Source organism: Microtus ochrogaster, unplaced genomic scaffold, assembly GCF_000317375.1.
Source record: "Microtus ochrogaster isolate Prairie Vole_2 unplaced genomic scaffold, MicOch1.0 UNK17, whole genome shotgun sequence".
In the NCBI taxonomy this organism is placed as follows: Eukaryota; Metazoa; Chordata; class Mammalia; order Rodentia; family Cricetidae; genus Microtus; species Microtus ochrogaster.
The window spans coordinates 2097845-2123886 of record NW_004949115.1 but is presented as its reverse complement, the minus strand read 5'-3'; the positions used below and the strand labels follow the sequence as shown (position 1 = coordinate 2123886).

At 45.1% G+C, this 26042-nt stretch overlaps 1 protein-coding gene across 2 annotated transcripts in view; it reads right to left on the bottom strand.

Annotated features, from left to right (window-relative positions):
- Positions 1-16179, bottom strand: part of Tsc22d3 (TSC22 domain family member 3) — a 63030-nt gene extending 46851 nt beyond the window's left edge. The window contains exons 1-2 of one of the 2 annotated variants that reach the window (XM_005367348.3): positions 16129-16179; positions 14610-15041 (exon numbers count right to left, since the gene is read on the bottom strand). In XM_005367348.3, coding sequence (XP_005367405.1) covers positions 14610-14926 — 317 coding nt within the window. In that variant the 5' untranslated portion in view covers positions 14927-15041; positions 16129-16179. Of the gene's footprint in view, positions 1-14609; positions 15042-15657; positions 15825-16128 lie in introns of those variants that run through there. The other variant, XM_026789359.1, reaches the window with a different exon arrangement.
- Between the last annotated feature and the right edge of the window lie 9863 nt (positions 16180-26042).

Genomic DNA, 26042 nt, shown 5'->3' with positions numbered 1-26042 from the left:
AAACAAACAAACAAACAAACAAACAAATCTCTTCCCTTTCTTTTCCACTCCTTCTTACAGTCCCTAAGTTGTCAGAAAGGATTTTACATTTTTCAATTATTTTTTTAAAAAAACTTTGTTCTGTGAAAATAAGATCTTTTCAATCTTAGAAATCTATTAAGATTAATCCAAGTTGCCAGAAATCAGCCAAGAAATAATTGAAGAAATGAATTCAGTTGAGACAGACAGAATTATGGGCAAGTGTAAAGGTGAGGGTGAGGGTAAAGAATGCATGATTAATGGTTCTAGGGATGTGGGCAAGTATCTGTGCAAGGTGAGGGAGGTTCCCTTTCTACTCATTGTCTCCACTGCAGTTTCCCCGGCAGTACAGATGCTGATAGGCATAGGATAGCAGATGACAATGTAAATAATTTGCCACATGAGAAACTTCAAGGTATCATGCCTGTCATGATGAGGAGCTCTTTGGTTGCTAGATAAATGTCTCCTCCTATGGTCTGTAGACACTTACCATATAACCCATGAAAGGATGGTCAGCATTGAATGAATCTGAACATAGTACCATGTCCCAAACACTAACACACATAAAGTAGATAAGGGTTTGGCAGCTCATCTACATATTATGAATGGGGGATCTATCTATCTATCTATCTATCTATCTATCTATCTATCTATCTATCTATCTATATCTTCAGATTTGCTAAAGGGTCTGCTTTAAGTCATGCAGCAGTAAGTCTAGTGGGAGTTATGGTTTGCTAGGAATTCTGGATGTGAACAGATAACTGATGTTACCTCCCTTCTGTTCAATTGAGAATTCCTCCAAAGCTACATATGAAAAACATAATAAACACAATTTGGGTTCAATATCTGCATTATAGGATGGATGATGCCATGGGGAGACATTTGGTTGAGGGCTGTATTAGCAACTATACATCAACAAGACCCCAAATGCCCTTTTTCCCATTACTTATATGCTTGCTCCAAGCCTAATCTCTTTGTTGTTGTTGTTGTTTTTTTTAAATCAAAGCTGACATTATGGTAAGCCTTATTTTGGGGGTCATAATTCCCTCATTCACCACCTTTTTTATTTATCTTACTCATGTGAATCTCTTGTGCCCCTTAAACATCATTCTGACATTAAGGTATGCAATAACTGATTCAACTTTTTCTGCAATCCAACCTACACATAGACAAATTTACAGATATATTCTTCCCAAATATCTGGACTGGAAGAGACCCTAGAGACCATCTTATCTCTCCCTCCCCCATTGTATAATGAGGGAAAGCAGCCCATAGAAGGGCAGGGAGTTACTTACTCAAGCTCAAGCATCAGATTGGTGGCAAAGTCTGGACTCGAACCCAGATCTTCTGTATCCAAATCTGACCCACTCTCTACCACATCGAGCTGTAACTCATCCAGGAACTGTGCCTCCTCCCCAGGCTCTGGGTCCTCCCCGAGCTGGGGCTCCTCCATGAGCTGGGGTTCCTCCAGCCTTTCCACCTTCATTTCCCAGTTGCACAGGGAAACTTTGGTTGCCTGGTTAGAGTTGTTTTTTCTCTGTGTCTCCTCTTGTTCTTTCTCCCCTCTCTCTCTTTCCCTGTAGTTTCCTGGCTAGGGCAGGAGCAATTGGAAACTCTTTCACAGACTCCAAAGTAAAAGTGCCCAAGGAGCCTCAAGGCCAGCCTAGGCTGGCTCTGCAGCGGAGGCCGAAAGATGCTCCCTGCCCTGAGTCCTGAATGCCTCTGGGGGCTCTTGGGCTCTGAGGGAAGATTGGAGCTCCTGAGGCAAGTGCTGCCCTCAGGATCTTCTGCGGAGGCCGGGCCAGCTTCCTAAACTAACTCCCAGACTAAAGGGGAGGGCCGGATCCTCCCGGGAAACCCAGACAGAGGCTCTGCCAGCCAGTCCCTGTGGTTGGAACTTTCAAAAAGACCAATGTTTCAGCAACTGATTTCTTTTCCAACCCGAACAGCAAGCTTTTCTGTCTCCTTTGCATGACTGTGGCTGTGGCATGCAGCCCCAGTCTGAAGAGAAGTAGGATTCTAGGGCTGGGGCTCCCTAACACCCAAACCACTGGTCAATTCCATTAAATAAAATCAAATTTTAAAAACACGTTTTTGGCATTTGGTGGTCCTAAAGCTGGTCTCCTGGCATGGAGATGTTGTGTACCTACTGGGATGGTATGTGTACAGCCATCTAGAGATGAAAAGTTGGAAGATCATTGGATCAGAGAATCAGGAGACATGATTTCTTTATCCAGCTGTTCACTAATTGGCTGTTCAGTTTGAGGCGGGTACCCACCCCACCCCACTTGGGGCCTCAGTTTTCTCCTTGGTGTTGGGAGGGTTCAGACCAGATTATTGAGAAAGTATTTACAATTCTAAGCCTCTATGTTCTGTTCAAGATACAGCAGATAATAGTCAATCTTGGGAAGGAAATATGGGTCTCAAAGATGCCATCCCAAGCCCCACAGTGCTCTGAACTTGATGAATTGGCTAAGTAATGGTAGGAAGGCAGCCCTGTGCTTATGTATGTTTAAATTTCTGCTTTAAATGTCAAAGCCATGGCTCACCCACCCCCAACCCCACACTACCACCAGCAGGAGGGAAACCAGAAGTATTCTTAGTTCTTTATACCTAAAGGTGAATGAAGGCAGAGAGAGCTAGCCTTGTTACAGGGAAAGCTTACTGGATTGGATTTCAGTTGTGGTTCTGGGCAGAGAAGGTTTGTGACTGACAGCAGATGGGGAGGATTCGGGCAGAGAGGGGTTTAGGGAGAACAGGAGGCAAGGATAGACAGATGTTTTGTTTTTGTACCACATAAAATGTCTCTAATACTAATAAAGAATACTGGAATACAGATGCCTTCTAGGAGTGCCTTCTCAATTTTTCTAATCGTATTGTCACTAATCTAAATGATGACACCAAAGTTTGCTGGAAAAACTGACAAACTCACAGTTTGTTAGATGATTGTCCATTGAATGGGAAGCCCCTGTCTTATGAATACACAATGCCTGATGACCTCTGAGCCACTTGGTAGTCCACTTTTGAAGGTTGGGTAGTCTACCAATTTCTCAGAAGGGCCAGAACCAATCAGTTTCCCGAGAAAAGAGATAAAGGAACAGTGAAATGGGGTACTATCTCTCTGTAACCTTACATTCCCAGAACCAAGCTACTTGTTCTTAAACACTGAACCTAACCTGTAGCCCAAACAAGGTAATCTTAGCAAAACTTTTCACATTTAAAGAGTAAAATGAGGGCATTTTTGGAGATGTGACTATTTCTAGTGTGTGTACTGGAGGGTAGTTTCAAATAAATTTCCTTCCCTTTTTTTTTTTTTTTGAGACAGTGTCTCACATAATCCAAGCAGGCCTTGAATTTGCTACACAGGTAGAGGAGCATGACCTTGAACTCCTGATCTTCAGGTCTCCACCTCCCAAGTGCTGGGATTATAGGCTTGTGCCACCATGAGCAGCTCTTTGGTAAAACTTTCCATATTAGTCCTTTATTCACTTCATTGACCTCCATCCTGTTCATCTGGCAGGTAATGAACTCTTCAAAGTCTTCAAGACACAGATTATTTTAATTGATAGGCCACTGTGACACATAGAGAATCACTCTCCCTTAATCAAGGCTATGTGATCTCGGGAGTGAGAAAATTTACTTGGGGTGGTTTGCTTTTGTTTGACAAGACTTCAGTGAGTTGCAGGAGATTCAACATCCACTCTTGAGGGCATTAATGGTGATTAGGTTCATTTTTTAAATTTTCTTGGTACTGATTGTGGGCAAGATATATTCACTGTGGGTCACTGGCAATTCCTAAGGTCTTAAGAAGGGATTTTCTTTTGCAGACTCTCTAGTCCCAAGTGAAGCCCCTCTTATGCTGTGCTCACCAGCTTTCCTGGTCCCTTTCTGTGATAAATGAATCAATATTTTCATTTGTGTAATTATTATTTCATATCTGTCAATACTACTAAATTTTAAGCTTCCTGGGGCAGAAAATCTGTCATGGTTTGCTCTGTCTTCTGCATCTAATCTTTGTCATGTGCATGAGGACAAAGTCTTTCTTTCCATAAGCACCTGGGATAGGCAATCTTATTCCACTGTCTCCAGAATAGAGTGAACTCCCAAACCGTTAAGTGTAAGGGATGAGAGCACCTCATTGATACTAATTTAGCTAAGAGACAAGAAAGTTGGAGGATTCTGGAAGGAGTCTTAACAGTTCCTCATACAGTTCATTTCCACACACCACTATGTCATACAAGAACATATGTTAGCTGTAATGATTCGCCTCTAATGGAAATTTAATTGATACTCTTTCAAAGATTTATTTTTACTATTTTTAATTATGTGTGTGAGTGTGGAGCCCAGAGGTGTCATATCCCCCTGAAACTGGAGATACAGGACATTGTAAGCTGTCCAACATGGGACATGGTTCTGGGAACTGAATTGAGTGAGAACAAAAGCAGGACAAACGTTTTGTTGTTGTTGTTTTGAGACAGAGTTTCTCTGTAGCTTTGGAGCCTGTCCTGGAACTAGTTCTTGTAGACCAGGCTGGCCTCGAACTGGCTGAGATATGCCTGCCTCTGCCTCCTGAGTGAGTGCGGCACCACCCCAGGCAGTAGTACAAGTGTTTAATGGCCAAACCATCACTCCAGCCCCACAATAGCATTCTTATTATAAAATTGTCACACATTTTTATCTTGCATCACATGCTTTCATTTTTTTATATGTTCTTGTTCCTTACCTATTTGCTTTCCCCAACTGTCTATCCCCTTCTGCCATGGCCTTTATTAAATCAACATTCTCACTCTTTTATCCAGCTATTGATAGTATTACACCTGTCCCATACCTTAAAGTCATAAATAATACTTTTTGGTAACTCATTCTTTGGATGCCTATAGTCAGGAAGTTATCTTTGCTATCTAATCTCAGTTATTCATGCTATAGTATAGGCATGTTTTCTCTTATTCTGTCCCTAATGTGGTTGGGAAACAGCTAGTCAATATAGCTAAGCTATCACTTTTCTTTTATTTGAAAACCTTCTGTCTCTTGATTACCACTTTCTCACACTTAAACTCCTCTTTAAACCAGCGATCTTAGTTCCTTAGTTTTGATAATCAGGTACCTCCAGTCCTAGGTTTACCTCTTGTTGGCTCTGAAAGTCTTATAGCCCAATCGTGACCCATCACAATTCAATTTTACTTTGATCCCATTTAGCTTTCAACCGTCACCTGCTTTTTCTTTGTGATGAAGCTATACCTTAGGTTCTTCAGGGGCTTACCCTGTACTGTATACCTACCTTCAACCTTCTTGGTTCCAGTAGTCAGTCATAAGACAGAGCTATCTTCCTGCTCCCATTCTCTAGATGCCTCCCTCTATGGAGGGATAGTCCAAAGTCCCGAGTAAAGGATATCAGAGTCCAGCTTGTTCTGAGTCAAAAAGGAACAGTGAGGGACAGTGCTAAAGTAAGCCTTCCTCTCCTGCTCCTAAAGCTTGGTAACTCTGGGTTCCAGCCCAGGAAGAATAAAAAGTGTTCTCACTCCAGGCCAGCCCCTTCCTACCAGGATCCCTGTGGGGCTGGCAAGCTTCTCCTCTCTTCTCCCAACCAGAAAGTCTTGCAGCCAGCCAGCCAGCTACTAAACACCTGCCAAAGCCAACCCATTCGTTAAGGCTCTGCTGGAAGCTGCCGCCATAAAGAGACTCTCCCTTCCTAGTTTGCTTTGGCACAAGCCAAGCTCCACTAAGCGTAAGACCTTCCTCTCAAGGAGCATAACCTCAACTCAGTTTTTAAAAAGCTCACAGCCTGCAACATTTCTTTGTCCCCAGTCCTTGGTGGCAACTGCTCTACTCCCCAGGGCTACACCTTCAACTTTTCAGATACTGGCCTTGGTGTCTGATAGCCCTATGTCCTTTACAGGGCCTTGCAGGAAAGGTAGGCATTCAATAAATCCACAGTCAGAGCTCAATAAGTATCAGACCTTTGGTCAATAAATGATGGATTGATTAATTAAAGTGTTTGGTGGCTCAGTATAAGGTTGAATGAGATGCTGCCATTATTCTTTTCTCTGTGCACCAGGGTAGGCAGATTAAGTACTCTTAAAACTGAGTAGTTCTTATGCTTCCCTTTTTCTTTTTCATCCCTTTCCTTTTTCCTCTACTACTACGAAGCAGGGGAGAGGGAGGAGTGACAAGTGCAAATATTGTGGTAAGGGTTTACAGTTTTCCTTGATTCTGGCTGTAATGTGTCTTCATAACTTGGAATGCCCAGATCTCTTGAGTCCTGAGATAATGGCCATGGGCTTGTTCAAGAACTCATGAGTATGATCTCTGGATGCAGATTATTCCTGTTAGTAATTTTCAAGTCACTTTTAAAAAACTTGTTTCCCTGCTTTTCTCTCTTTTTCTTGGACTAGAGAGCAGTCAGTCTCCTCAGTTAACCTCAGCCTGCAAGCCACTTACCTGGTGGCAACATAGTGGAACAGGCTGGGGCAAACACAAGGGAGGAGAAGAGCTACTGACTTAGTCACAAACTTGGAGTCAACAGAATATTAGATTGATAGGGATATGTGTATTGTATTTGAGTTGTTTATTAGAGAAGAATGTCAGAATCTAGCAACCCTAATTTTACTAGGGCTCAGTTGTATTAAGCTGGTAATGTAATTTTCTAAATAGGCAAAGAGAAAACCCCCAAACAAAACAAGATGAACCAAGCTAAAAATCATGGTGAATTTAGGGAGACCTGAGAACTATGAGACTTCATGGGAAATGGACTGGGAATTGGCATGTGAAGTGCATTTCTTTACATGGTTCTTCTAGCTTCAGGTACACATTTCTGCCAAATGTCTATCAAATTAGGGATCCAGAAACGTTCCTGACCTGATAATCAGATAAAAAGGAAAGGGAATTTCTGAGACCTGTTCTGAAGCCCCTTCACACATCATTCCTTTAGTAGTGCACTATTGGGAAAAAGTAGCGGTACCCCTGCAAATGACTTCAGTCACACCAAATCCTCCCAGCTTGCCTGTCTGCTTACATCTACTTCTAAGTGTAGGACTAAAGCGACTCACACCTTGAAGTCTGGCATTTACTTCTGAGACAACTGTTTGCCTCACATAGGGAATAGCAAGCTTTTCCTTGGAAAGTATGAGCTTCATTTAAACCTGAAGCAGGCTTCTGAGTGCCTGGCCTTGAGGGAAGCCCACCACTGAGCAAGCAGAAGCTTGATGGCTCAGTAACCTGGCACTATTACATAAGGCACTGCATGAGATATGAGTCAGGGCCCTGAGGCTGGCACAGGGCCAGCCTAGTTTGGAAAGTGAGGCTAAACAGTAGTGTAGGAGAGGTGCAAAGGAGCTAAGCTAGAATGCAGCCACTGGATCCACTTCTCTCACTTCTCACTCTTTTCCTCGGGGATAGTTGGAGCCAATTTTTGGTGGACATAACTCAGAGAAGTACACAGCTCAGAGAAGTAGGAATCCTTATCAGACCCCTGCATTGTAAACAGCTGCTTACAAGAAAGCAGGTTGAATACTCAAGGCTATTTTGTGAATAAATTCTTCCTTTAAGAACGTCACTGTGATACGTCCATAGGCAGGGGACTGATTTCAGGCTTGGTCTATCTAAAAAATGTTACTCTCTCAAGAAAGGAAGGCAATAACATGCTTTGGTCATCACTGACTGAACCAGCCTGCAGTCTTTGTCTTCTCTTGGACTAGTGTCTGCACATTGGGAACCTTCTCATTCCGTCTCTTGCGTTGGTTGGGACCTTACACCTCTTACAATGTTTCTAAAAGTTCAGTAGCTACTTTGGGGAAGATTCCTAGCCAGAAGGTACAAATGAACTTACCTTGCTTGCTGATAAAATCATCTTCTTCCTAGCACAGCATTTGAAAAAGCTTGCTTTCTGCTCCCAGTTTATCTCTATTCCAACTCCTCGATTAAGCTGGATTTCAGCATGGAAGACAGTAACTTCCAGAAGCCATTTTTTCCCTGGCTGACCCCTCACTGGGTGAAGTTTGCTAAAGGTGGGGTTTCTCCTTTAGTCCTACAGAGGGCCCCCACTAACCTAGGCAATTCCATGGACAGCCTTGTCTGCCAAAGTTCTGGCATAAAATGAATCCCTTACCCTTGCCCCATTATTGCAGGCATTGGGACAGCACAGTATGTCCTGAGTCATCATTACTCTCTTCATCTGAAAAGGAAATTTCATCTTTCTGACCCTTGTGGTCATGGAATGCTCTCCCTTGAGTACACTGAGCACACAAAGTACCCCTACAAATGAGCCCAAGCTTTGGCCTCTTTCAGCACACTGGTTTCTCAAGGGCTCAAAAAACTATTGCATGACACCAACCAATTTGTTATGTAAACTCAGTCAGCCATGGCAGATTACAGCTTTGCAGTTATCTTGAGGGATGCCTTACATAAGAGGAGAAAGTTCAGGTAGGAGCAGGCTAATGATGAGCAAACACAGTGCAGTGGCTACCATCATGTACAGACACAGCCAACATCATTCCTCTCAAGAAATGGTTGGGGGCTAGTATTCTGTGGTGCTTCATCATTAAGGAGGCCCAGAGACCCCGGAAACTTTGGCCAGACAAATCTCTCTCCATTTATCTAGATGTCTTGGCCTTCAGGAGTGAGTCTGGAAAGAAGCCAACACTACCTGGAATTGAGAGCCTGTCAGTTTATCTGGAAGTACAAATATAAGCAAGGGTGTTAACTTCACTTAGAGAGGGAAAATAAGGTCACCCTGGAAAGAGTTATTTCCTAAGGTATGGACTCACATAGGTGCTCTCTGGGCTAAACTGATAAGAAGATAAAATTAATGCCTCATTCTGACCCTCTTTAAGAGCTGAACCTTGTAGGCAGACTTCTTGTGCTCTCTTGTTTCTCAGTGCCCCACACTAACAGCCCACCCAGCCTGGCCTTCCATGAATCCTGTACCCCCTATCCACTTCTATTTTCTAAACTTGACTTTTCTATATCTCATTCACATTAAAATCTACTTCTTATGAGCTGTCACCCTTTTCTCAGAGATGATGCAAAGAAGTAAATGACAGGTAATGACTATGAATACATGGTCAAAATTTTTGATGAAAATCAGTGAGCAATGACATTCCCAGGTATATATCCCAAACAACTGCAAATACCCCAAATATCAGCTACTGTAGTGTGTACTTGTATAGTATTAATAGCAGAATTCCTCATAATGGTCACACAAAGTAGAAACAATCCATGTCTGTTGACAGATGAATGCATAAACAAAATGTGTTATAGCAATAAAATGGAATATTATTTAATCATGAAAAAAGTGAAGTACTGTTACATGTTACAACGTGGATAAATCTTGAAAACATCATGAGAGTGAAAGAAGCCATACACAAAGGATCATAAACTGCACACTTCCACTTATATGGAATAACAAAAACAAGCAAATCTATAGAAACAGAAAGTGCCAGGTTATTGGGGATGGGGGAGAGGAGAGACTGAGTATGTTACTACTTAGTAAGTAAAGTGGTGAAAATGGCAAAATTCACATTGCAAATATTGGAGCACTAAACACATAAAATATATATGTATGCACACAATATATATGGTACAGAGATACTCATGTAATGGTGGTAGTAGGGCACTGAGCTTTCTCATCAGCATATGGACTGGCTTCCATGTACCAGCCTGCCAGTACATGCAATTCACATCTGTGCCTTGGCAAAATGACAATTTCTTATATGGTAGGGTTCTCATAAGGTATCCAAACCCTTAATGTTAAGTTTGCAAATGCATTTGTGTTTTTAATGGAGGATGTCCCTTAATCCTAGAGTGCCTATTTTGTGTCAGACTACTAGACACTTGGGAAATAGTTATGTTAAATTACTTTAGGCCAAGGAAGGACTTTTGAAGCCTGATACCAAAAGCAAAAATCACAAAAGCAAAGAATGACAGGCTTAACCACACAGAAACTCAAAACCTCTCTATGACAAAGAATCCCGTCCTTGAAATCAAATGGCAAATTAATTGACAAAGGGTTGCAATCTCTAGTTCAGGGTTTCTCACGATGTGGTCTACATACCACTGATGCTATAGGAGAGGAGTTACAGATGGTTCAAAGACAGACTTGAATCTTAAATAATATGAAATAATTCTTGAAAAAAAAACTGATGTCTATATCTCACTCTTCCTCCATGCTAGTACCTAACAAACAGCTCAACAAAGAATATTAAATGAATTAGCATACATCAAGCAATCAGAAATATTTAATATTATTTCCTGAGATTTGTGTATTAGAACCCGTTGGTAGCAGGTCAGCTTATAGAATATAAGATATTCTATATTATATATATATATTATTTAGATAGAATTCTAAAAATTTTGGAGCTGAAGGGAATTAAGATTTAGGTATTTGGGATGACACTGAGCAGGTATGCTCTGGGACCAAGGGCAATATATGGTTGATTTTGGACGGGTGTGGTGGCTCATACCTATAATCCCAGCACTTGAGAGGCAGAGACAGAAGGATTGTATTGACTTTAAGACAAACCTGGGCTATGCTGAGTTCCAGAACAGCCAAGATCATTATGAGTTCCAAGCCATCTTGGGCTGTAGTATGAAACTCTATGTCAAAAAAAAAAAATTTTGGCCGGGCAGTAGTGGCACACGCCTTTAATCCCAGCACTCGGGAGGCAGAGGCAGGCGGATCTCTGGGAGTTCGAGGCCAGCCTGGTCTATAAAGAGCTAGTTCCGGGACAGGCACCAAAGCTACAGAGAAACCCTGTCTCGAAAAACCAAAAAAAAATTTAGAAATAAATCTGTGGTTATAAAAACAGCAACCATAGAGCAGAATATTCCCAGTTACCATATCAGTTAGCTACACCTTGCAAGCTTGGTAATTAAATTCATTCAAAATTTTCATTTAAGAAGGTTTATGCCTGTCTGTTTGTTTTAAATACTGCATATAAACTGGAAAATTCAGCTAGTTGTCCAGTGTACACTGTTTTTCTCCTAAACTTTCTAGTATTCAGAAGCATAGACAAACGATAAAATGAAGTCTAATAATAGTGACCAACCATCACACTTTCCCTGAGGCTGTCCAAGTTTGATCATCAGAGTCCTGTGTCCCATGTAGGAGTAGAATAGTTGGACATTTTGATCACTTAGAAAATTTCTGGAATAACATTTTTTCTTTGCTTCATAGAAACAATTTAAGTGTTGTAAGCACCTCTTTAGTGTTAGTTAGCTAGTTAGTTAGGTTTTTTTAGACATTCAGTAGACTCCAGAATCCATGATATCAGTTGGAGTTTTGGTATTGCTCTTCACTGTGAGACAGGGCAACTTAAGATTTCCAAGCATCAGTTTCCTTCTTATAAAAGTGAAAATCGGTGCTAATAATATCAGTTTTGTTGGGTTGGTATAAATACTAAATGAGATTATGCAGATGCTATTCTTGGTATGTATTATAAATGAACAATAATTGTTAGTTATTAATCCTTTCTAGTTATTAATTACATTACAAAAGATTTAAGGGGTGGTGTTTAAAATACATTTCTTTTCCCTAATAGTCTAGAGGTACCATTTATATACCAAAAGGCTGCATACACATCCTGATTTCTGTAAGTACAAATACTCCATCAGAACTTCTACCAAACTATTAGCTACCACATGTGATTAAAACTAAAAAGGAAAAATCCACATTTAAACAATAATAAGGATTTTCTAGCACAAGATTAGTTTTGGGGCTGGAGAGATGGTTCAGTGGTTAAGAGTGCTTGGTGTTCTTGCAGAGGAAATGAGTTTGGTTCCTAACACCCACATCAGGTAGTTCACAACCACCTGTAACTCCAGCTTCAGGGGTTCTGATACTCTCTTTTGGCTTCCATGAGTACCTGTACACACACACAAACACATCATCAATAAAAATTTTAAAAACCTTCTTTTAAAAAGGTTAAAGTTGTGAAATCTTTACCTCAGAGTACACCAACAATTAAGTAGTTATTCATAATCACCAGAACAGAACAAAACAAAAACACCTTTAATGAATACTGGCTGCATAAGGAGAAACCAAGCAAGTAAAACACAGCCCTACCCTCAAATTGCTTACACTCTTTGTTCCAAGAAAATCCAGTCCTAAACTGGGAACTAGGTCAGACCAATACCAATGAACCAGATATAAATCAAGAATGTGCTAAGTCTTCTTCCGAAGAATGTTGGAGGCCTTGAAATAGCAGAATAGGCTACAAGGTAAGAGGCAGAATCTCCGGTAGGAGTTGTTGCCTTGAAAAATGATAGTGGAAAACACACTCAAACAGAGATCTGAAATGTCTTATTGTGAACTGGAACAGGAGTAAAAATTGTGGCTGGATTATACAGGTAGAAACCCAGGGAATCAAATGAATCAAAGGAAATATTCATATAGAAGACTGTTCAGCCTAGACATTGGAGAAGACCCATAACCAGCAACAATGTTCTTCTAGTTTGCAAAGAACATGCCATTCTGTGCAAAGCTGCGACTGAATCTAGGATCTGGATCTCCAATACCAGTCATTAAGGAAAGAGAGTGATTTATCCTGTCATAATTATTAGGTTCTTACCAAAGGATTCTGTCACTCACTACTGAGCTTCAAAAAAGCCTGGTAGCCTTCTGGCTTTTTCTGAGATAGCAGCATAGAACACTGATTGAGTTGCTGTGGTGCCAGAAGGCATTGTGGTCAGGTGCATATCCCCCTACTTTGTTCTTGTCTCTTATACAGTGCCTTTAATATTCCTCTTCAGTAGCATTTTCAGGTTTTGCCAAGAACGAAGTACCAAAAACTGTTGTTAGTGGGTGACAAAGGAGGTCTTTCAAGAAACCCACTACAGAGGTGTGACAAAAAAACTGCAAATCTCAGCAAATCCCTGCAAATGTCAGCCTCACACTTCACTCACCCAGGTCAGACCCTCCTAAGGCCTCTTTTTTTTTCTAAACAGAAATCACCCTCTCACTTCACCAAAGACCTAGAAGAGCCCTTGCTTTGCCAGTCAAAGCAAATGCAAGTGCTGTCTCCAGGTTTCTCCCCAACTCTCTAACTGAGCTATGCCAGCAAGCAGATCATTACCACCATGATGAGCCAGGTAAGCATTGTGCTCTACAGGATTTCAGTGTCTGTGGGCTAAATACACTTGTAGTAGTATTTCATGAGAAATGAAGATTCTCTTGAAATCTGTCTATAGCTTGGCTTTATTTTAGACCATGAAATAATGTGATGCCTAATGTGAAATAAGTAAGAAAATTACTGAAAATGCCTCAGAGAAACAACTTGATATAACAACAACATTAAGACAAGCAGCCTTGCTTATCCCCACCAGGAACCACTGTGGCTAGAGTGGATATGTATTGGGACAAAGGAGGTAAACACATTCTTAGCAGTCGACAGGAGTGCCTCCTGCATTTCTTGGTAGCTTTTAAGTTGGTAGCATTTGAGTTTTACTGCCATGCAAGTAATGCATGAGTATTCAGCATTTTTTTGGGCATTTCATCACTTTGGGTACACCATTTGCCCCAAGATAGAAAGTGCCATACAGAGAACAGGAAGGTAAGAGAACTTGCTCAGGGTCATACAAAAAGATAGAAGCATAACTTGTACTACCACCTAGGTCTCCCCCAGCAGGGAATGTCACTCTTACATAACCTGTGTCATTGAGCAAAAATAAAATCCACCCCAGTGTGCACAGACACACATGCACACAATGCACGTGTGCATGCACGCACACATAAACACACAATATCTCGAAGAACACTACACCTATAGAAGGGTTTCCTGAAGTTCCCACCTCTAAATTATCTGAGTCTTAAGTTATTAATACCAAAGTATCTCGTTGTTGGGGATAGCAGATGCCCTGGGCATTCTCATTGTGTTTATCTCTTCCCTTCCCCCATTCTTTCCTTCAGGCTTTCTAGAAAATCTGATACACACCCAGACAACACGTCTACATGGATGTGGATTCATCCATCCTCCTGCCATAGAGGTGTCTTGAAGTTCTTAAAGTAATAATCCTAAACCACTTTTTCTGGGATTGCTTTTCACCTGCATTCAAAATGGAAGGCTATAACCCACGGAGTGGGGCAGTACTCCCCATCCCGAATCTCAAAAGTTCTCACGGGTTTCTATTTTTCCCATCCCTCATCCTGGTCTTCCCCCATCAGAAGCCTAATTTGTTCATGATGTTCCACTTGTTGTCATTGTCAATGCCGCCCAGTTTCAGTTCCATTGAGTAGGGTGGAACTCAAATTCCAAGAGAACCTCAAGACAGAATTGTCTGAAGGACTACAGAAATTCCAAGAGGGGGCATCTACAACTACTTCCAACCCATATGGTGTCACCCCATCTTGCGGGCCCTAGAATCTGCGAGCCTTTCCAGGCACCGTTCAAAATGCACTTGCACCTGCTAAAATTCCCTGAGCTCCGCGGCTCTAAGCTAGCCAAAAGGATCAGCTATGGTCGCCTATGAGTCTGCCGCTTCCCCAACCCACCCAGTGCCCCTCGGGAACTTCCTGGTTGGCCCCCTGGTCAGAGGCCAAGATCCAGCAGAGGCCGGTGTCAGCAGGATCGTGTTCCCAGGCGTTCGGGCCGGCTACCCACCTGTGGAAGAAGAGCAGAATGGAGAGCATGGTCTGGTCGATGTTGCGGTTGCAGATGCCCTCGTTGATCAGGTAGCAGGGGTCCCGCAGCACCGGCTCCAGGGAATCCTGCCGCATTATGCTGTCGAGCTTGTCGGCGTTGAGGTTCTCGAAGATCAGCTTCTCCTGCAGCTGCCGAAAGTTGCTCACGGTGGGGCTGCCCGGGTTCTTGTCCCCGGGGCTGCCGCTCTGGGCATCGCTCCGGTTGGCCAGGTCCAGGCAGCAGTTGCAGCAGTCGAGACCGACAGGTGAGCGGCAGTCGAGCTTGGACTGGGCCATCTTTTTCTCAGGCTTGGGGGTTGCCTGCTCGGCGGCGGTGAGGTCAGGGGCGGCTGGCAGGTGCGCGCCCGCCGAGCTGGCCTTTTCGGACTCCAGGGTGCCTGGGAATGACAAGCTGGGAGGAGAGTTGGAAATTAGCGCCTAAAAAAAGCAGGGCCACCTTCAGCGCGGGCCCCCTTCTGGCTGGAGCGCTCAGGGTGCGAAGAGAAACAGCTGGACAAACAGCTCCCCAGCGGATCCCTTGGGCTCACTTCCTCCTCCTCCTCCTCCCCTAGGTCTGGAAGCCAGGGCCGCTCCCCCCCCACCCGCTCTTACCCCCCCCCGCCCCCCCCCCGCCGCCACCTCTACCCTCCTGCCCCGGAGGTGCCACAGGCGGGCCCACCGGCGCAGTCCTAAGTTTCCCAAGTGCGAGCGTGGCTCCAGGCGGACCTGCCGCGGGCAGGAAGGGCGGGCAGAACGGGTGAGCCGAGGCGCGCCCTCCCAGCCTCGGGCCTCAGGCTCGCGGGCTTCACTGACCGAGCGGCGGCGGCAGGAGCCCAGAGCGAGTGGGCGAGCGAACTGCCAGAGCCCGGGCGTCCGCACCGGCCGTGACAGCACGTAAATGAACCCCGAGGGGCAGGCGGAGAAGGGTCGGCCGCCGCCGTCGCCTGAGGGGTCTACCCCCTCCCCCACTACGCACTGAGTCGTCCCCCATCTCCAGTCCCCCTTAAAGCCCACGCGTTCGCTCGCACCGTGGCCCGCCCGCGCTCCTGTGGAGGAGCCCGCTTCAACGTTGCCTCAGCCGCTTGGCGCTGGGTGGTTCGGAGCTCAGCGCCTTAAACGTCCAGACCTCCAGGAGCGCGCGCACGCCGCTCTCCCCCGCGAGAGAGGGAGAGAAGGGGGGTGGGGGGAGCGAGCCGCCCCGGCCGCACAGGTCTCCCGCTCGCCGGGAGGGCCAATGGTGCCCGTCCCGCCGCTGCCGGGGCTCCCCCGACAGGACGGCCAGAGGCGCTCAAGGCCTGAGGTGACACGGCCTTTAAACGGCCGCCTCCGCGACGCGCCGCTCTGCCCGGCTGAGGAGAAGTGCTGAGGGAGAGCTAAGAGCCCCGGCCTCCTCGGCGAGCGACTCCAGAAAGTTCCAGAAAAACAGCACGAGTACCTAAGCAAATGCCCCGACTCCAAACTCGTTAAAAACACGCCCGGGCTCTCGGTGCCCGTCTCACCTCACTCGGCACCCCCTCCGGTGCTCCGTCCCGCCGCCCGCGCCCCACTCGACGCCTTCTCCCCTAAGTCCCGCTGTCGCGGCGGCCGCGGGCTTCCCTGGGGCCTCCCCTGCTCCCTCACCGCCGCCGCCGCCGCCGCCGCCGCTCAACTCGCTCTTTTCTTCTCCCGCTCTTTCCGCTATGTCTGTCATTTAATGTCTCCCCAAGTTTCTTTACCCGTTTCTTCCATTTCTCTCCCGGTTTCCCCTTCCCCTTTCTCATGTTTCTTTTCGCTCTTCTTATTTCTGGCTGCCCCTCTCTTTTTCTCTGATCCTGCTTCGACCCCCTCCCCTCTTATTTCCTTCATTTTATTTCCCCGTCTCCCCCCTCTTCGGCCCCCATGTCAGCACTCCCTCTTTCTCCTCACTCATCTTTCCTGTTTTTTTTACCCCCCAAACTTGTTCTCCCGCTTTTCTGAGCCCCCCTACCTGCTGCTTCAGGTGATCTGTCGCCTTCGCTCTTGCAGAGACTTCTGCACAGCCGCCCGCAAGCACAGTCAGAGAGGAGTGATGCGTCCCGTAATGGCGGCGGAGGGATCTGGGAGAATAAACCTCGAGCGGAGTGTATAGCAAGAGGGCACATATAGGGGTCACTCTGGTGCCCTGGGTTCAAGCCCCTGCTGTCGACGTGAGCTTCAGGGACGCGCGAGCTGATCAAGCAGGACGCCTTTTAGGGTGTCTGGGAACTTAGAATATGTTGATCGTGAAAGACTGAGCAATTATTGATTCTTGGGAATTTTTTTTTAAATCCACATTATTCAGTTTTTGTATAAAACTCAAATTTCTATTCAGTCCAACTCCCTTACAACGCACCCCCACCCCGCCCCCTTCATTCTCTTCATTCATTAACCCCAGGCATTTGAAATCGAGCAGTATATACTGCCATCTTCTGCCCAAAACCTGAACTATGTTCTCTCGGTGCCTAAGGTTCAGCGCTGTGAGGAGACACTACAGGTGCCTCCTGGTGGAAGAGTCCATTGGGACGCCAAGTCGAGGCTCTCTGTTTCGGTAAAAGTGAAGTTCCAGTTGCCTGAACCCTGCTAGACTGGACTTAAATACATTTCTAGCCTACCGTGGTGGAGTGCATCTAAGGTCCCGACTACTCGCGAAGCAGAAGCAGGAGGCTCGTTTGTTCCAGGCCTGCCTGAACTAAACAGTGAGACTGTCAAAAACAAACGAACAAACAAAAACCAAACCAAGCCAAACCAAACAACAACAACAAAAACCAAACCAAACCAAATCAAACAACAACAAAAAAACCCCACCCCACCCCATATAAAACCAAGCCTCAAGCTAGACCTGTTATCAATTAGGAGTAAAGTGCAGCCAACCAATTCCTGTTCCCCAGTCCTCCTGGCTCTTCCATGGGGTCCAAAGTGTGAGTAATTGGGGAAGGCAGTACTCGGTGCTGTAGTGACAAGAAAACCCAAACCTTCTTGTATTTCTGGTTCCGGAGAGAATCATGAGGCCCAGGATGAAAGAGGCTGTGGTGGCTATCCCAGAGAACAGTTTAACTGAGAGTATAGCCCTGCATCCTCATAGACTAAGAAACGGCTATTTTGTTTTCACTTAAAAGCCCGTCACGTCATTTTTCTGCATTTCCTTCTTTCTTCTCTCTCTTTTTTTGAACGTTCTTGGATAAAAGCCAGAGGAGGTAGTAGAATATAAAATTTCATCTGCATTGTGTAGACTTATAGTCTACTGAATTGTTTTTTAATTACAGTGTTTATTATTTTCCTTCTTGTTTATAATTATTTTATGTTAAATGTTATAATAAAATATATTAGTTCCACAAATGTTTATCTGAGTTCTGGGAACAGCTAGGCCTTTTGCTTCTGTGTTTGCCTGAACCCTCTTATCTTTGTGTATAACCTTGGGATGAGGCCCTGGTGGAACTACTTCCTTCTCAGCATTTGGCACCGTTAAATTCAAGATTTTTGTCCCCTTGACATTTCCCTGTTGTAGTCCTTGTTCTCAAGGAGTATTGTTAATAACTCAGTACAGCTTTGCAAACCATATCAAGGCTGATCAAGAGTAAATAGAGTTGAGATACAGACCAATCTAGATAGTACAGCGATAGAGTTCAGAGTGCCGGCATTTGTGTGCAGGCAACTTCAGCGAGCAAGTCCAGCTTGTGTTGACAGACTGCATACCTCTGTGAGGGAAGGCTGATGGGACAGGGCCCTCTTGACTCTCCTGTCTGAAGTCTTACTTTACTGACATACAGTCGGGTTGAGAGATTCCAAACAAATGCTCTTGCATATATTCAGAGAGCAGGCGTCTAGGGTACTAGCAGACAAAGGTGGTGGTCCTTTTGGGTGAAGTAAAAAAGGGAGTCACTCAACAGCCTACTTCTTGGATGGAGTCACTCAACAGCCATTTACTGTGTGCCTCTCCTGTGCCAGGTACAGCATTAATAAAAATTCAGAGGTAAATAAGATCGCATCAAAGCTCCCCACACAAATTCCTGGTTCAGCTGAAAAACCAGATTTACAGACAGACAAAATACTACAAGTCTAGTTGAGTCTGGTGGCACTGGTCTGAAACACCGGTTTTTGTGGAGGCTAAGGCAGGATTACAAGTTCAAGGCCAGCTTGGACAACTTGGTCTCTCTCTCTCTCATATGTAGGCACAAACATGTGTTAAGGGTTGAGGATATAGCTCAGTGGGGGAGTATTTGTGTAACGTGTTGTGTAACGTGGCTTTAGGTCCAATCATCAGCACCTTAAAAAAAGAAAGAAAAGAAAACCAAAGCCTACCACTACAAGAGGTAAATGATAGGCACTTGGTGCTTCGGGGAAAGGCAACTGTATGTCCTGGAGAAGGTGGAGGAGAGCTTACTTTGGGGTGAATGGGCAATGTACACATGTTCCTTGGTTGAATTATAGTAAAGATATACTCCAGTGAATCCATCCTGAATCGAAAATATCCTAAATAAAAAAAAGTGGAGTTGCTACACTCAGTCCACTGAGCAACATAGCTTAGCAAGCAGTACTCCATATGACCTTCCTAGTCTTGTGGCTTACTGGGAGCTGCCCATCATTCAAATCCTAAGTTTGAAGTAGAGAATATACATTGATTTTTTTCACCATCATAAGACAGAGAATTTGTGAGTGGAATCATTGAAAATCAGGGCCTAGTGGAAAGAGATCTGTGAGTGAGAATTGTGGGTGTGTTTGGATCCCGTGTGAATTGTAAACGAGCTTTGTGTTACTAGAGAATGAGACGAGAAAGAGAAACTGAGAGTTGGAAAGGGACTCAGAGCTCATGTCTTAGGGACTCAGTGTAAGGCATTACAAAAATTTCTGCTCTGAGCTTAGTGTGGTGACTTATGCCTGTAATCCCAACACTCAGGGGGATTTGGGCTACATAAAAGACCCTGGCTAAAAACCAGCCAGCAGCAAACCCATCCACTCCATAGATTTGCCTCGCTTTATATAATTATTAAGAAGAGAGATAACTATTTTTTATTGTGTCCTTACTATGTGCCCCAAATATGCATATCACATGCACGCATGCACACACACACACACACACACACACACACACACACACACACACTTATTTGTTACAATAATCTTGTGAAGTAGGTGGGTTTGATTTTGGTTGTGATGTGACCTTGGATATGTTAAAGAAACTCTCAGGCTATACAAGGAGTATATGATGGAGTCGAGGTTTGAACTTATAATTTCTTAACTTCAGAGCTTGTGTTCTTATCCATTGAGTGACTTTTAAAATGAAGGCTTATCAAATATTTACAAAGTGTTTTAAGACGATTGACCATTCACAGAAGAAGCACATATACATCCAATAATTTCCTGACTAATATATTGAAAGATTTTTATTTATACTGTGGAGTACCACAAAGAAAATTGGTGACCCTAGTATAATATTATAATAGCTGAAATCATGAGCCAGGCATTAGGTCCTTTATATGCTACCATACAAATTAATTTTCCCAACAACCTTCTGAGTTAGATGCTACCATCAGTCTCATTTAATAGATCAGGAAACTGAGCCACAGGGGACAAGATAAAGCACACCTGGATTATAAGTACACACCCTTTAAGTACGTATAGTCTAGTTAGGTTCAAATCAATATACCCAAAGGAGCTGTAGGCAAGTTCATTTCATATCATCAATACTCAGGTTTGTTAACTTCTCCTCACAGAGGGAATCAGATTCATTAAAACTCTCACACACTTTCCTATCACACATTTGTAAAAGCTGGGAATGGTAAATCTAGATCAGGTTCACAGCCTTTTTTTTTTCCTGTTTTGTGTCACACATCCTTATGACAGCATAGGGAAGCTTATAAACCTCTTCTCAAAACAGTGTTCTTAGATAACACAGAATAAAACACACAGGGTTACAAAGAAAATCGATTGTACTGAAGTGAAGACATCAAAATATACAAAATAGAACATTATGTAAGTGCTTGTTAATATAGTAAAAGCGAGATTCTTGATACAGCTTTGATAACCATGATAACATCAGTATAATGGCTGCTAATATATTTAAAGATACCCACAATAGCTGTAATGTGACATAAAACTGTTAATTATTTCTGGGGCAGGAGAGATGTCCCAGTCAGTAATGTGCCTGCTACAAGAGAATCTAAGATCAAATCTCCAACACCCACATAAAATTAAAATACATTTTATGGGTGGACTGAGGGCAGGTGGGGTTGGGAACAGGAGGGATCAAGTTGCGGGTAGGGAAGGGAGGAAATACTGGAAGAAACGACTGGAATTGGGGAGCATTTCAGGGGTGACATGAAAACCTAGTACAAGGGAAACTCCATGGCATCTACTCCTAGTAAGAGGGGGCTGGATATTGAGCCTGAACCGGTCATTTTCTGAAACCAAGTAAGGCTTCCAGTGGAGGGATTGGGACACTAAGCCTTCACAAAACCTTTGACCTACAGCTTGACCTACTTGCGGAGTGTTCTGGGACTGGACCTTAGCAGAATCGTCATCAAAGAGACCAGAGAGACTTCATCCAGAAACCAATGGAAGCAGATGCAGAGTTTCACAGCCAAACATTAGGCGGAGCTAGGGGAGACCTGTGGAGGAGTGGGAGGAAGGACTGAAGGAACCAGAGGGGTCAGGAACACCAGGAGAACATGGGCCACAGAATCAATTGCCCAGAACTCATGGGAGCTTGCAGAAATCAGTGAGCTATAGGGGTCTGACTTAGGTCCTCTGCATATGTGTTATGGCTGAATAACTCAGTGTTCTTGTAGTATTCCTACCTGTGGGAGCCACGTGGTTGCCGAGTCTTTTGCCTGCTTGTAGGACCATTTTCCTCCTACCGGGTTCTCTCATCCAGCCTTGATATGATGCTATGTGCCTGATCTTATTGTAGCATATACCGTGTTTGGTTGATGTCCCTGGAGGCCTGCTCTTTTCTGAGGGGAGGCAGAGGGAGGGCGGCTCTAGGGGAGAGGGGAGGTAAGGGGAGAGACTGGGAGGAGAGAAGTGTTGGAGGATATTGAATCACACTATGGACCCCGAGTTAGCATTTGCATTAATTAAATAAAATTAACCTTGGGTCAGGAGGCTGAGTTAGCAACTAGTTGACAGAAAGTAATCATAAAGCATCAGAGGGCATCTGGAAGAGATAAAATGACACACCGAAAGTAGTAGGGAGGGGTTTTGAGTGTTTTTTTCTGATTTGATGGAGTGGAAGAAGAGGCTTTTGGGAGATGGCAGCAAGAAGAGAAGGTTAGCTTGGTGCTCCCCAACCTCTCTGAGCTAGCAGGGGTTCGCCCCAGCCTTTGAGTCCTGAGTTTTCTTTATAAGTAGAACAATAGAGATTTAGTTAAAGGTACCTTTAGCTGCAGCAGCAGAGCCCATGCCTGGCTGGGGGAGCGGGGAGAATTCTCGCCAGGCCTGAGTGGCCTGGAGAGAAGCAGGCCTGTAACTGCAGGGTCCCAGTTGCTAGCTGAAATAGTAGATTAAGGTGCAGCCACTGTGACAGAGATAGAACAGGGGGTGGGAACTGCAGTTGGGATGCTATATATGAAAGAGCAACAACAACAACTGCAATAATAATAATAGTCAGTAGTGCCCATGGTTTAAAAAAACAGGCATGATAGCACGAGACTGGAAGCCTAGGCCAAAGGTGAGTGGAATTTGGAGGCGAGCATCCAGGTGTCTGTGGGGGGGGGGGGCGCCAAGGGTGGGTCTTCAGAGCCTCTGGTCAGCCATTCTGAGCATGTGTTCTATGAGGAAACCCTGTTTCCAGGGATAAGGTAGTAAGTGATCTCGAAAACAACTTCTAATCTCTCCACACACACACACACACACACACACACACACACACACACACACACACACACGTGCTCACACACACGCACACACACAATCATACACACATACACTACACATACATGAATGTACACATACAAATTACAATTACAAACTGATTTCTATTGATTCCTACCTACACACTGGTGGTACTATAACTCTTTCTTTGCCTTTGTAGTTGAAAAAATATAAATTTAAGTTGGAGACTGATGAAAATGAAGATTTAATATTTTTTTCATCTAAGTATATTTTCTCTGGAGATTTCTAAAAATCCCTGTTCTACACATTTTTATGTAAAAACAAATTTACAAGGTACAACATACGTGTGTGTGCTGAGAGGAAAGGACCCGCACAGAGCAATGGAGAGTAACTGGGATGCTGGAGACATGGCTCAGTGGGTAAGAGCACTGGCTGCTCTTCCAGAGGACAAGGGTTTGATTCCCAACACCAGCAAGACTGTAATTCCAGTCCCAAGGGATCTGATGCCCTCTTCTGGGCTCTGAGGACGCTGCATACATGTGGTCCACAGGCATAAATGCAGGCCAAACAATACCTTGTATTATACATGCAGGACATCGCCAAAAATCAATTTTTTTTTTAAAAAAAAGTGAAAATAAGGAACTGATTTTTTCTGACTTTTATTGATTCTTTGTGGATTTTAAATCATGAGTTCAGATCCTACTTATTTCCCCAGCCTTGCATCCTCCCTCCGCCTTTACAACCCCCCCCCCAGAACAAAACCAAATTTAAAAGAAAAAATACAGAAACAAAAATAAAACAAAACAGAACCCGTCATGGAAGCTGTCGTGTGGCCCTGTGAGTCACACAGCTTACCCTTTAGTCCATTCATCTTTACTTGCAAGTGTTCATTGCTCTGAGTCATTGGTCTGGCTCGAAGCCTCTGGTTTCTGCTACACCTTCGATACTGGGCTCTCACTGGGGTGCCTCTTGGATGTTCTGTGTTGTGGAGATTCTGCAGCTTTGGATCGGCAGGTTCTGCTCCTTTATATGCTCCAGCAATTCACAGATGAAGTGGATGTTGGGGTCTGGAGTGGGGAGGGGCGGGAAGCTGAGTTGGCCAGCCCTCCGGCTCTCTCCCTCATTGTCACTACCTGGGCGAGCTGTCTTGGCTAGCTCAGGGGTGCAATGCAACCTACAGCAAAGAGCGAGCAGGACAGTTCTCTTGCTCTTGGGCCCTCAGATTCAGGTCCCTCACACTCACACCACTAGGGCCAGCTCAACTGTGTTTGCCCAGGTGGAAGGCTCTGTCTCCTGATTGTTGTAGGGGGAATGTGGGGGGTGGAGAGTGGGGTCAGCTCTCCTGCTCTCATGCCTTCAGGGCTGGTTCACACTAGAGGGTCAGCTCTAGTGTGCTGCCTAGCCAGGGTGCAGGGCCTGCTCTTCTGTGTGCTTCAGCTGGTGTAGGGCAGGTTAGTTCTCTCAGTCCCTTGATCCCTGGGGCCAGCTTTCTCACCTGCCACAGGTGGGCAAGGGGTGGACGGCATCTTTCTCTCATCCATGCCACCACATGACTGATGACGGGGTGGGCAGGTCAGCTTGCCCGTGTCCTGACCACAGGGTCAGCTCTAGGGTGTTACCCAACTCTTCTGCTGCAGTACCCAGTGAGGGGCAGGGACAGCCATCCCCGGGCCAAAGGAGGGCGAGACTGGCTCAGCACAGCACGGTTCCAGTGAGTCCCTGTGCTAACATGGCCCAGGGACACTATCACAGACCCCAGCTGCAGCTGCAGGCATGGCCCTTGGCATTGACTGGAGTGCTGACGTCACCATGGGCTACTCAGATCAGTATAGCCTGGACAGCATGATCCTCGAACACCGACATGGTCTCAGGTGGCTGACCAGATCCCAGTCATCCACACAGTTCTCAGTGGTAACAGGAGACATGGACATCAACTTAGATCCTGGCTGCTGTGGGGTTATAGACCCAGACATGGCCTTTGGCAGCAGCCCTAGCCAAGAGCACACCATGGCCCCAGGTGACAGCACAGGCCACTTAGATCATCATGGCCCTTGTGGCAGCATGGCCCTCAGACACTACATGGCTACAGGTTGTGGCCTAGACCCTGGGTATCCATTTGGCTTTTTGTGATAACATTGGATAGGAACATCAATACAGACCCTGGCTTTGGTAGGACCATGGCACCAGACATCCCAGGCCAGGATGTCGCCATGGCCCCAGGTGGCAGCACAGGCCATTCAGATTGGCATGGCCCCTATGCCAATATGGCCCTCAGATACCACCATGGCCCCAGGTAGTAGCCAAGAAGCATGGCCTTCAGTGATGACAGGAGCCACAGGTATCAATACAGGCCCCTTTGGGCTGTTTCAGGGCCTTGGGCCAAGACCTGGCCACTGGCCTGAACATCACCTTGGACTCTGGTCATTTGCCTCAGCTTACTCCTCACCACCCTCACCTCTTCAGCTCTACCTCTCTCCCCAGTCCATGAACCCTCTGCCTCTCTCTTTTCTATTTCCCCATTTTGTACTCACTCACTATAATGGTGACAGTTTGCCTGACACCAGAGATTTTTTTTTTTTGGTTTTGGTTTTGGTTTTTCGAGATAGGATTTCTTTGTACATTTAGAGCCTGTCCTGGAACTAGTTCTTATAGACCAGGCTGGCCTCGAACTCACAGAGATTCACCTGGCTGCCTCCCAAGTGCTGGGATTAAAGGCGTGCCACCACCCGGCTAGCACCAGGGATCATGGTTGGGTCATAGGTGGTGCTTGGTTGAGTCCTGCCCACACCAGCCTTAATGCATGGCACAAAACTGTCAGTTTTTTCTTCTCTTGAGTGCCTGGGCCTAGAAACCTTGGATGGCGCTTGGTATGACGGTGTCTGATCACCCAGTGTCCGGGGTTCCTGGTTTATTGTGCTCCCCCACCCCAAGAAGTCTCAGTGGACCCATCTGTGTCCTCCACTGGCTCAGGTCTGGAAAGGGCCAAGCCAAGAATTTGCTTTTAAAGGGATAAAAGGGTTGGGGAGTTTGGAAAGCACTGTTCACACAAGCCTGACTGCAAAAGTTTGGATCCCAGGAAAGCTAACACAGAACTACATTCCTGTGCCCTACAGGAAGATGAGAGTTCATGCGAATGAGAGGTTTTTTGTTTTGGTCAGCTTGATACAAGCTTGGGTCATCTGAGAGTGGAGAATTCAACTGATTAAATGCATCTATAAGGTAAATTTGTTGGGCATTTGTGGATTAATGACTGATGTGGGAGGGCCCAGTCTATTGTGGGTGGTGCTACCCCCTGAGTAGGTGGTCCTAAGATATTCTTAGCTACTGAGTAGTTGGTTCTTAGGGTGTTCTATTGCTGTGAACAGACACTATGACCAAGCAAACTTATGAAAGGAAGTGTTTAACTTGGGGCTAAGCTGCTTACAATTTCAGAGTGGTAGGATTCATGACCACCATGGCAGGGAGTATGGCAGCAGGCAGGGAGGCATGGCACTGGAGCAGTAGCTGAGAGCTTACATCTGGTCTATAAGCACAAGGTAGTGAGATGGACACACACACACACACACACAGAGAGAGAGAGAGAGAG